The sequence below is a fragment of the Lytechinus variegatus genome, chromosome 17 (genome assembly GCF_018143015.1).
Source record: "Lytechinus variegatus isolate NC3 chromosome 17, Lvar_3.0, whole genome shotgun sequence".
NCBI lineage: Eukaryota > Metazoa > Echinodermata > Echinoidea > Temnopleuroida > Toxopneustidae > Lytechinus > Lytechinus variegatus.
In genome coordinates, this window is record NC_054756.1 from 11,053,367 (window position 1) to 11,066,743 (window position 13,377).

Consider the following 13,377-nt stretch of genomic DNA (forward strand, 5'->3'; position numbering starts at 1 on the left):
TTCCCAGAGATGGCTGTAATTTGAAAAGGTCAAACCGTCTAGAACTCCTATCTAGACCTCTTTCCTGTCCTACGATTTAGGAAGGGACAAGGGCTTTCAAACACATACTGTAAATCTCCAACACGTTCTTAGATTCTCCGCGGATCTAATTTTAATTTCATTCAGGGGCACTCTGCCTTTGACACAGGGGCGGTTCCAGGGTATTTCGAAAGAAAGGCAAACGAACTTAAGGTGACGTCACCGTGCAAAACATAATGCTTACACCTCTTCATATGCCCCTCTTTTATTATCTTTATATGTTCTCTTATTATGGGGGTGTTGTTGAAGAAAGGCTTCCTTTATAGAGATTGGCAAGTATAGATTATCTCGTAAATGGAGAATAGTTATATAGTGGAAATTTAGAAGTTTTTAATTTTTTTTATTTTCCGGGACTCGTTCTCTGTAGTGCTTCATGACAGTGGAAATGTTAGGCAGAGATTTTGATCAGTTTTTCAAATTGATGTAATGGAATAATGAGGACACTGTCAACGCGTGCTTGAACATTAAAAAAAAGAGGAAAAACAGATTGAATTACATGTAGACGCCGAGAATGATTTTATGGGGTCAGTTTTATTATTTCTTTTCCGGAAAACACACACAACGTTTTAGATGGAATTGAAAAATGGCCTAACCTAACACAGTATAATGACATGAGCTTGTTTCCCTTCCCATGTAATACCTGACCTGGAACTCTCTATGGCATCAGCAGACTTCTTGTCGTGTCAAGTTGACTAGCGTTTTTAAAGGTCGTTTTAACAGTGAAACGCAATCTGCCGATGTTTCGTGTCTCTCAAAATCACCCAACCTTGCTGCGACTGCTCGATACGTAAAATACTAAATGATTCACCCTCTTCCCATAATGCACGTAAATAATCAACTATTTGCTCAATTTCTAATGTTTTTGTTTTGGTTCTAGATCATATTTGAAGGTGTGATAGGTGCCAAAGACAGCGATCTTGCGATCGATGACGTCGATGTTACAGATCGATTCAACAGAAGTAAGTTATCAAATCGAAATTAAAAAGCTATTAAAAGCTATGATTATTTAAAGACAAAATATAAGATGCAAAATATAACAGAAACATTAATAAAAGTCGACAACGGTGGCAGAATACTGGGTATTTTAATGCGCTTTTTAATGGTTGCTATCTACTAATCATGGTTCTTGGAAGAGTTTGAATGTACTGGAAGCAGTCTATCAATGCCTTAACAAGCTATCGGCATTCATTGATACCTTATGTTAGGGTAGCGAATTAAATGGAAAAGAGGGAGCGCGAACCATGATCATGAAGCAAAAGAAATCAGAATACGCGAGGAGAACAGAAATTGTCAGAAATCAAGAAGTGGGTTTCACAGGGTTATGGAATGTCACCAGGCGTATTCTCTTTATACAACGGTGGAATATGCATATAACTAACCAAAATGTAATATTTTTAAGGGCCTGGTCATTGATCAGAATATTGAAGAAGTAGATGTTATGCTTATGGTAGGGTTATGAATGGGTAGCAAGTGTCACTAAATCATGAAGTTGTTGGAAGTTAAAACAAACAGGCATATCACAAACCATGATGAAGGAAAAATAGAATGCACGGTTGTTTCGAAAATAAAAAATATTTCCATGTGAAGGATCAAGATGAGAAAGAATAAAACGTCATAGTCAAATACATGATGTCGAACATATCTCAAGGAGCAGAAGTGGCGGAGGAAGGTATAAGCAAGCCCCAATGAGAAACATGTCTTTAACCAGGTAGGAAGCATACAAAAGTACTGTACAAATTGCAATCTTACAACTACCTTTTGATCCAATTCAAACCAATTTTACAGGGGCCTGTTGCATAAAACTTTTTACCTGAGAAAACTCTGGTAAAAACTGAAAACTAAGGTTAATCTGATTTCTGCCATTGACTTTTACACAGGGCCAAAACTCCGGTAAAAATAACCTGAGTTTTCTCAGGTAAAAAGTTTTATGCAACGGGCCCCAGGTTGGGTTCCCAATTGAGATTAACTAACCCAGATAGGAGCAAGGCATACATATCAATTATTAACATAAAGATACTTTTAAATTCACCTGTATCCCAAAGTAGACCAATAATAATAATAATATTGTACTTATATAGCGCATAATATTCGTGATCTCTATGCGCTTAACAAATAAAATCAAGCGAATTATTAATATGGTTTTCATTAAATTAAGATATCATTCTACATCAAACTAAGTATTGTGTTACATTGTAATACACATTAAATTTGCATTACACTGCATCCTATTTGCTAACACATGATAATATATTACATGACATATTACAAATATACAACCGTGTACTGGCATTTGCATTAATATTCCCATGATCTAAATACAAATACGTTCTCTGTTTTGAACTAGTTTGGTTTTCATTATGATAAAAGTATATTTCGAAAAAGGTAGGTTAATGCTTTTAAAGGGGAAACATGATAAATGTTGAATCAAATGACTAGGAGAAAGCTACATCGAGACAAAAAAAACACATAGAAGCTCTAAAGTCATTATGAATATCATTATAATTATTATAAAAGGAGCCCCGGCGATAAATTAGAAAAATGTTCAATGATTGATCATGTATAGAAATGGTTTGGCAAGCATTACGACCTAATCATCATGATCATTGGAAATAGGCAAAATTCCAAAACCCCAAAGGGGACCATAATACTGTAGTAATTTCTTTGGAATATACATACAAATTGGCAACTCTGGACGAGTCAGGAAAATAAAGCAAAACATATCAAGAGCGTACACGAGGGTAGAAGTAAGAAAGAGAAAGGGGCATGGAAAATAATAAGGAAGTACATTATTCAGTATTTCTTAGTATTAGCAGTTTGTTTTCATGCTAATACATGCTAATATGACTGTAGTATACGATTATGACCGAGTTATCAGTACTTTCTATTGATGACAATGTGTGAAGAAGGCATAATACATTTATTTTATTGATTTTACACAAGTGTACTGCGAATGATAAAAAAAATGGTGTTTGTATTTTTTTCGTTGTATAATATTTACTTGTGCTCATTAAATAAAGATATAAAGCTAGTCTTATAATTGTAATTATAATGAGATTCGGCAGGTGATGTCAATGCTTTAGAAATTGTAAAGGGTTAACATATCATATATTTTGCCAGGTCTTTTTTTTAGAAAGAAGTACGAAATACAGCTGCAATGGAATGGAAATTTGAGTTTCAAAACATTGACTAGAATAACGTGATTTCATCTTGGGTTCAAGGTTAAGAAAACCTAAAAAGTGCTACGTAACCGAGTTGACTTTAGGCTTTTTCGAGAGGAGTTGTCCCCTTAAATTACTTAAGCTGTTCTGGCCTTGCATTATCTTGAATTTGTGAGTCACAAATGGGGTTGGCCCGTATTCCTTATATTGTCATGTTTTGCATTTGGCACATGGTTCGTTCATGATAACAGATTACATTGCTCAACGTTCGCAATGATGTAAAGCTGGAAACAGCTACAATGAATAATAATGAATTCATTGTTTACATGATATGACATGATTCTACCCAATGCTGCAACATGGAACAAGGAACCCTGCAAATATACACGAAGGAATTATTCACTCAATAACTCAGGCAAATAAATAAACTTCTATTATTTCTACAGAAATCCGTATAGCTTAAAGTTATTTCCTATCCTTCAAACATGTCAAACTTAAAGTCTTCCAAATATATGGAATACCGCTGTATTTTTGCCCATAGTATTTAACTTCGTTAGTCCAGAGCATCTTCAGTGTGAGTGTTCAAGCATTGTGATACAAATAGCGGGAAGGTGGAGAGGTGCATGGGCCGGCTAGCAGGGGGAAGATGTTGAATGATTTCTCGTGTGCCCCCTCTGGACCTTACATCAAAAGTATCAAGTTCATGACCAGCTCTGCAAGGACGAATCCATGGCGACTTCTGGATCGTGTTTGAGTCCGGATTGAGAGCCGATCCTCACTAAGTGAACGACCAAAGCACAGAGGCAGAATGAATTGCTTAATCTTGGGAACCCCAATAGATACTATCACATGAGTCATTTCGAGGGAAGGAAATCAAATGAGCGTAAATCAAAAAGGAGGAAGAGGAAAATACACCTGTGGGGAAGTCATAATCTAAGTTTAGCAAAAGGTGTACCCTATGTTTCATTAGAAACATTCGGTTTTGTGAGAAAATATGACGCGCACGATGGCAGGTTAGAAGGGTAGTGGAAAGTTTTAGTTGCGGTCATGAACTTGGCGGGAATGGCAGAATATAATAAAGGGGGTATGGATGCCGAAATATATTGAGTCCGTTTGTGAGATCTAGTAGTTCTCATGGTTTTTAATCGCTTTGTAATTGATAACATTGATTGCATCTATCTTAAGAATTATTATAAAGCAGATAGAGGGAGAGAGAAAGGATAAGAATGGAAGCTGATGACAATCACATAATGTGTAAAAACGACTTTCATTAAGTGCCAAACAACAAATATTTTGTTATCTAATGTGAAGTACAACCAACCCAAATTTGATTTTAAAAGTACAGAAATATCGAAGAAACAAAATGCTGAAATATTTCAGCAAAATCAGATGAAAAAAATTAGAATCTGTTGACAGTATAAACACTCGCTTATTTCCACAAAATAGTTATGGAACACTGGTGATATCCAAATGGGATAGTCACATAGTTACTATCAAATTTGTATTTTATTATAGGTCACAGAACAACATGGTAACAGGGCTCAGCAGCCAATCAGAATCAAGGTTACCATGGTAGTTGACATAGTCAGATAATGGCAAAGTTACAACAACCTTCTGCAGATTTAATTTCATCAATTTTCTCTGCATTCTTATCATTTTTCATAACATAACAGGCACAATATAATGGTCATATTTTCAAACATGAACCATGCAGATGAAGTGTTAAAATATAGCCATAATGCCAGCAAGAAAATCATCTGCCATATTCCCACGTGTGTGTTAAGAGCAATTTTGGGCGACATCCCCTTTGATAATTACTTGCTCCAACCTACTTTCATTCAATAATTTCCCTCGTATCCCCGTCTAGCAAAGCCCACAGCAGGAAAACCAATGGATCCAAGGGGTACTGAACCTGGTGGTATTACCCCTCGAAGCTCCAATGGGGCATCAACAGGTAGCATTACACTCTATCCTCATGGTGAACTTCCACCCGTTGGTCCAGGAACGGAAGATGTAGATCCTGATATAGCGCGTAAGTAGGAACTGAATTATTTCTTTTTATTGCAAATACGAACCAGGGGGCCACCTCAGGTATTTAACTACTCATATCTGGGCAGGTTCATATCCCATAATGCACCATTCTCAACAGTGTAGTCTTGTAATATAAACCCACTTGAATTACTCATAACATTCACATCGCAATCATTATGTTACCAAGGATCTATACGCAAGTACCTTTCCGGTAGTTTCTCAAAACAATTGAAATTATATATAGGCTAATTTCATTCTCTGAATTATTGATAGTTATCTGAAAGGTATATTTTAAGACTAGCTATTTATGCACACGGACAATGACAGATCACACACAGTTAGCTCTCATTGAAATTCGGGTTTCTTAAATTCATATTGATGCGGCAATTCATTTCATGTATTAGGAAATTAAGTAAAATTGCATTTTCTACAAAATTATTGGCCCATATTCAATTGATTTCATTTTCCTGCTTAAAACAAAATATAGTCACAAGGTGTGTTCACACTATGTTCAAACAGGGCTAAGTGATTCATGTTAATGATATGGGCCCCGTTGCATGAAAGTTACCATCATGGTAACTAAGCTATCTAATGGTATCCTTCATGGAATCCTTGATTCTATTGACTGTTGAGCATCGTTGCCATGGTAGTTACCGTTGGATGGCAAAGTTACCATAGTGGTAACTTTTATGCAACAGGTCCCAGATTAAAACTTTTACCTTTAATTGTATTTCACACTGTGAACTCCTCAACATTGAGAATATTTAGTGTGTGACATATAATTACAAGGAAGAATGTTGACCTTGTTCACACAGTGGACTATGTGAAAATGTGATCCACACTGTTAAATCGCCCAAATCAATATTTTTTTTGAAAATGAGTTTAACATTATCAACCTATTTAGATATTATTTGTTAATGTAAGAAGTTGGGATAAATATTACCTGGAGTCAGATATAAAGCTTGTTTAATCGGGATTAACTAGAATAGATTAAAGATAATGAATTCATGTAATCATGGCGATAGCATATTCTTATATAAATATAACGAGCCCCGAACTAAGTTTAGATGCTTGTATTTTTGTTGACAAGAACCCCCGTTTTAATTTTTTTTAATTCTGAAATCCCCTAATGTAATTATTTTTTGAATGCGTACCTTAAAGTCAAGTCTACCTCTGAAAAATGTTGATTTCAATCAATAGAGAAAAATCAGACAAGCACAATGCTGAAAATTTCATCAAAATCGGTTGTAAAATAAGAAAGTTACGACATTTCAAAGTTTCGCTTATTTTCAACAAAATAGTTATATGAACGAGCCAGTTACATCCAAATGAGAGAGAGTCGATGATGTCACTCACTCACTATTTCTTTTGTTTTTTATTGTTTGAATTATACAATATTTCAAGTTTTACGAATTTGACGATTAGGACCTCCTTGCCTGAAGCACAAAATGTTAAAATAATGGAATTCCACGTGTACAGGGAGGAATGAAACTTCATTTCACATGACAATGACGAAAAAATAAAAATATTCCATATTTCATATAATAAAATACAAAAGAAATAGTGAGTGAGTGATGTCATCAACTCTCTCATTTGGATGTAACTGGCTCGTTCATATAAATATTTTGTTGAAAATAAGCGAAACTTTAAAATGCCATAATTTTCTTATTTTACATCCGATTTTGATGAAAGTTTCTCTTTCTATTCAAATTAAGTTTTTGTTGGGGTGGACTTGTCCTTTAAATCTACAATTGTGTAATATTTTAGATTATGCCTCTTTCTTGTGTCATATTTATACTTTGAACAAAACGGAAATCAATAAATGAATATAAATCAAATCAATAAACGTCATCAGATATAAAAAGAATGTTTTGCAAATTGTGAACTTGTTTCGGAGTCTACATAGGTGACTAACGTCTAGTTATAACCCAAGGTGACGATAACCCATGCTAAATAGGGTAGTGATGGTAATGAACAAGTGTTTCAACAAGAAGTGTTTAAGAAAGCACGTCTTACAAAATGTAAAATAAAGCAATAAACTTTTTTTGCAGAGAATAAGGGGATAAATAATCCCATGTTTCTAAACATTTGGTTAATCTACCTCTCCCTCTAAACTAAATACCATGACGCCCCTGTGAACCGTCCCACAATATACTCTATTACCACTTACTATCTACCATTATTTTATCTTTTGTTACAGTGAGTTTAGTCACCGTAGCTGTTGCACTGTTCGCTGCTACCTGTCTTATGTTACTTGTCACAGTCATAATACATTACAAAGTATGCAACCAGCGAAGGTATGTAAAAAATCAATGCCAGTAGTTGACTTTTTAAGATAACGAATGTAAGATTATTGAAAGTTATGTAAAAAATACTCCCTCGACATGTTATAGAGGCTACTTAGCGGAGGACATTTGCTTAAAATAAAAACAGTATTATCGATTTACGAAATTTGCCAATTGTGACAAAAACTTTTTTTTTCAATTGAATAATTACGTTAAATAATAATAAAACAGGATGGGCTTCGGAAAGAAATAAACTTAAGATACCTTTTCATTATCTACACAAAATATAAAAAAAATAAATAAAAGACTGCGTAAATTTGTTATTCTTAATCCATGTATACATTATCCATTATCAGCTCGAGTGTACACGACTACATTATGGTTGTTAAGGGTGCCTGGTAAGTCTAGAGGTCGAGTTGAGGGTAGGATTTTTATCTTCATCCCGTCTCAGGATGTGTGACCGAGAGTGGTTAGCTTCCAAAGGGATTCGTCGCTACCTCTCGCAGTTCCAGAGACCTGTCACAAACACAGGATGCATCGTAAGGCCAGGGTGGGAGAGGGGGTGAAGTCTTGCCCTCGGCCGTCTTCTTCCAACCCTTCCGTACCTTCCAAAGATCTTATCTGATCTGAGAACCGCCCTGCTTATTCCATATTTAGACCTCTACTTGTTTACGAATACATACTGAAAGTTATGGGTGCATTATTAACTATACATACTTCTGAGAAAAAGAATATTGCCGAATCATGAACTAGAAATCTAATAAAATTAGGGTCCTTCTTACAGAACCCACCCTAAACCATCACTTAGACTGAATCCTTCGGAGTTGAAATTTCTAAAGTAAAAAATTATCAAATAATCTCTCAATCACAGTATCTAATTACGAAAACATTTTGGCTAACCGCATAAGAACCACAGTAATAATCACTCCACCCACGTTACTGAAAATTTGAAGTTCATAAAGTTCAGGCAAAAAATTGATTAACACCCTCCCCACCCCCCCCCCCTTCTCTCCCTCTCTTTCTCCCGCTCTATCTCGCTCCCTTTCTCTTTTCATATTCCCAATTCTCATCTTTCATTTAACTTCTGGCTCTCTTTTTATGTTCATATATACAGAATTTAGCCCCAAATCTCTCACCAGACATACACACGCACACCCTCACACGCGTGAACATGCACGTATCATCATTTGTGTGGGTTTCATGCGTGTGTTTGCAGATGGAATGTGACTTTATTGTGAAAGATACAGTTTAATGTTTTTCGTAGCTATTTGTTGATACTTTTTTTAAAATTCTTTACAAGCAATGGCATTTTTCTTTTTTTTTATTGGTTAAAATATTCTGTATTTCTGTATTGTTCTTATCACCTCAATATATATACAGTTTTCACTATGATTTTGTATTCATATTTTATATTGTTGAATAATTTGAAATGAATCATGTCGAAGATATGTCTGGTGCACAATTTTGGGGAATATTTGAACATTCTGAACAACGGTGTAGTATTTGAAAATCTTCCGTTGCATTCCGCGACCCGAGTGTGATTTGTATGTGCACTTCTCTATATCACTCTCTCATCAACACCACCGCCACCCACCTCATTTAGCCTTCCCACCCCTCGTATCCCCCACACAGGCTTGGTAAATACTTGTGGGCCACCTCTAATGAAGGTAATATCTTTACTGAGGACATACTGTATGCACAACTTTCAGTTTCGGTATTTTATTCTTATTTACAGGAAAAACCATTATCCTTCCCACATCGTCTACCACGGACCCTCTTACTACAACAGGGATGTGGAGCGCACTGGGAATGAAAGAGAAGGATACATGACCCTCAACTTTGATGGCAGTCGTGCATCTTCATCTGGGACAACTACAGAGCTATTAAATATGTCAGACAGACATGATATGCCATCGAAGAATGGTGACCGTATATCATTAGCTAGCATCACCAGGACTAGTTCACTTTCAGAACCAAGACCTAGACTACCAACTCGAAGAGAGAGTAGAACTTTCCCTATTGTCCGGGAACTAAAAAACCTTCTACACGCGGTGCATATGAGAAGGATACGCACGCTTAGCCAACATCTCTCCGTCGCAGAGATAGAAATGTTACGTCATGAATTGAGCAGTAGATCAACCACTCCTGCGCATCCTGATGTGTCACATGACCGGACAATGTCAACTATTCTTCTCGATACAAGTGCATCAACTATACGTCCAATGAGTGAAATAAGCGAGCATTTTTATTATAGTTTATTCCCGGACCCTAACGGCGAAGGAGGCGCTCGAAGTCCAGCTCAACGTCGACACGATGCCCGTGCACCTCTTGTGTCGGGTAGACCGGCGCACACGTCGTCGACGATGGCCGCGCAAGGTGGGCCGTTAGTTGACCGAACCGGTCGTACGGTGGGCCAGAGTCATGCGTCATCGACCGGTGAAGAAGGGACTCATTCGACGATTGTTCAATCAGAAGAAAGTAGTGGTCCATTAGATGACGTCACATCTACAACTATCGCTGCTGGTGACAACACTGAAATGGTAGATAATGAAATTTATGAATCGTACACGGAGAACGAAGTGTCTTGCTGATACACCATGACTTCTCAAAGACGATTTTTTTCCTTTTAGGGACACCACATCTCATCTTGACGATGGTTATCATACGCGTTTGCCGTTTGCGCTCGGGTCAAATCAGGTTACCAAAAGATGAACGTACGAACAATATTTTTAGCTACCCCAAAAATTGGATGTCTCACAATTTCTGTTTCCATTCATTTATTGCCTAACATAACAAAAACAAGAAATGTAATATTTCACCCTAGTCTGTAATAGATATTATAATTGCCCTGGAAAATTCCATTGACAATTTTGGTGCTTTCACAGCAATCACAGGTTTGGGAGGAAATAATTCGTTTCCAGCACCTTACTGCAATTATACTAGTTCTTTCTTAGAACGTGTTTTTAAGTTATAACAGACATATGTCAATCATATTTGATTATTTACACATGGGGCCGACATTTAACGTCAATATCCGAAAGACATGAACCAGGACTTGAACCTCAAACCCCTGTATCAATTTGTAATTTCCCCAATGAGATTATAGGCGCACACCTCGACGCCCAACAGCTGATAAATGGCGATATTTTCCCCTGCCATCAGTCAGCAAAAGGCACTACTCTTCCCTATTACCACCGGATTCCACACTTTATTACCGATACTACCTTTTGATAACACCGGAATATATTTCAACACAAGAATTCAGGTGATGTGAGCCAAACAGTTCTTCATATCAGTGTAACTGGTAATTCTATTTCACCTAGGTGTAAACAGTCGTTAGAAAAAAAAGTTATATGTTATCGCGTTCTCTTTGATCAGTACCAACGCATGTGTCTACTTGGCAGCTCCCATGTACGTCGCCCTCTACTGTGTAATTTAGCATATAACATATTCAAAAAGGAGATTATCTTGTTATGGGTGTCTCACTCAAGGTATCAAATGTATTGATGTTTATGTTAATTTCATTGTTTATCTGGTTTAATGTTCTAATGATGCAAAAGTTTACTTCAACATTCATAATGTGTGGCCATGACTGGTATCAAATCAGTGAAATCATGTTTAGCGCTGGTGTTGGTATTGGACGCACACATTCAGTTTAAAGCCCCCTCACACCTGACCGAATGTAGGCGGACGAAGGGTGACGAATAGGAAAAATCTAACGAAATGCACGCAAATTTAACGAATTCAAATAAAATTTCCGTCAAATCATGCGATCAGTGACTATTGTCAAATTTTATCAACGAACGGTAAGCGAAGGATAAATCTCACGTGCAAAGGATATCGATTTTTCGGTTGACCACTTGAGAAAATTGCGGCCGAAGGTGAGCGAAGGGTTGATATAACCCATTAAGACGAACGAACAGTGAGCAATGGTTTGATATGGCGTGCGATTAGAAACAGAGACGAGGGAAAAGATCGGGCAATCTTGTTCATTGTGTCATCGTGTTGCTTCGTTACGGGTTCTTTCGAGATCGGTCCACTTTGGCAAAAGCGCGAAGAGGGACTACGCGTGACAAAAAACACTAAACGATAAACGAACAATTACCGCCGACTGAATAAGAGAAGCGAATTCAAACAGATGACCAACAATTTTTCGATTCGTCGTGAAATTTTTAACATGTTCAAAATTTCCGCGCGAATTTGAATAATCGCAGCTGTTCAGATGATATACGAACCCAAACACGAAGGGTAAATATGATTTACTATCAGTTACCATTGAAAACAACTTTTTAATGCCTTTCGCCAGCCATTGCAAGGCATATTTCAGGCAATTCGGTTAGATGTGAGAGGGCCTTTAACCTGCTTCACGCCGACGTCCACAAGAAGAGCCAAATCACATTATTGATAGATCGACACCTTGTGAGATTCGTCAAAGGATCAAATGCACTTTTATGTCGTGCTCATGTAAGAGTGGACCCCAATGCCAACACCAACTATTAAACTCCGGACCTGAAATCCCCTACAGATATATGTATATTTCTATTTTACTTAAAAGTCACTCTTATCACTTGCTTCCTGTGCCACTATTTTGCTGATTTAAGGGGTAATGCAATATTTTGATGATTGTGTCCAATGTTATTTTTTTCAAAGATCTTTTATGTCATCCTCTCGTACGAGTTACGCTATGTGACTCACTGATGTAACGAGTGACATTTGGCTTCCAAAAAAAAACCCCAACAACAAAATAACGGACAGTGATATGTGTTGATGCAGATTGATCTAAATGAACAATTCGGGTGACTTGAATTAGGAAATCAAGATTAATATTAGCTCTTTATTTCTTTGAATTTGACAATATTTCCGATTCGCGATTTCAGGTTTTTGAAATGACAAAGGCTTATGAATGCCAGACTTACTTGTACTGCTTGATGTATATAATGATAAGGATTGTGTGAATTTCAGATGTAGATAATACTCTTTTATAAATAAAAGGATGAGTGAAAAATATTGCTTTTGTGAAGTGAGACTATGATATTTTTAAGGAAAGGATAATCGGATACGTTTTTTTTTTAAGTAAAAATACATTTAGTGTTTCAATGGGATAATGTCCCTCGTGATGAAATGGTGGATATTTTTTTTAGATTATTTTATGTCTTCTTAAAATAGAGTGTATTAACCCTAACAAGGCGGGGAAAACGATTTTGCCGCGTCGCCAGCTGTCGTCTCCTGTTTTTTTTAATGTAAAATCTTGTGCATTTTTTTAGACCAAATTTTCGACGCCCGGGTACGCGGTTCCAAAGTGACTTAACATTCTGTAAATGCATGTCAAACCGAAAGGTCCTGAAAAACGTGGTCTCATGTACAGATCCAACGCAAGTTATGTTTCCTCCTAAAATTTGTTAATGCATCAATACTTTCACTTTAACTCATTGAAATCACTTTCTATTTTTATGTTAAAAATATGATTCAAATATTGTTACTGACAATATCCATGGAAAAGACACGAAAAAAAACCCCTAAAGAATTACATATGAAATTTATAGAAAAAATACATAACATACTTTTGATATTGGATTTTTTTTGTAATTAGATTTACAAACTATACCACTAAGCGTGTCTGGACTCCAAACTAAATGTTTGGATATTTATTTCTTAAGATCAGAATTCTTATTTTATGCATAAATTAGCAAGATCGATGAAATCCATTTTTTCTCCAAAATATAACGATGCAATTTTGTACATTATTCTATGGAAAACGTGTGTCAATTTCGGCAGGATCGCACCGTCGACGGCCGAGATCATAATTATGAGGGGCCTGGAGCCCC

The 13,377-nt window shown here is 36.5% G+C and overlaps 1 protein-coding gene across 2 annotated transcripts in view; it reads left to right on the forward strand.

Moving 5' to 3' along the window:
- Positions 1–13,059, forward strand: part of LOC121431346 — a 49,169-nt gene extending 36,110 nt beyond the window's left edge. For both annotated transcript variants that reach the window (XM_041628885.1, XM_041628886.1), the window contains 4 exons: positions 956–1,037; positions 5,104–5,268; positions 7,468–7,564; positions 9,288–13,059. In XM_041628885.1, coding sequence (XP_041484819.1) covers positions 956–1,037; positions 5,104–5,268; positions 7,468–7,564; positions 9,288–10,143 — 1,200 coding nt within the window. In that variant the 3' untranslated portion in view covers positions 10,144–13,059. The remainder of the gene's footprint in view (positions 1–955; positions 1,038–5,103; positions 5,269–7,467; positions 7,565–9,287) is intronic.
- Positions 13,060–13,377: the final 318 nt, after the last annotated feature.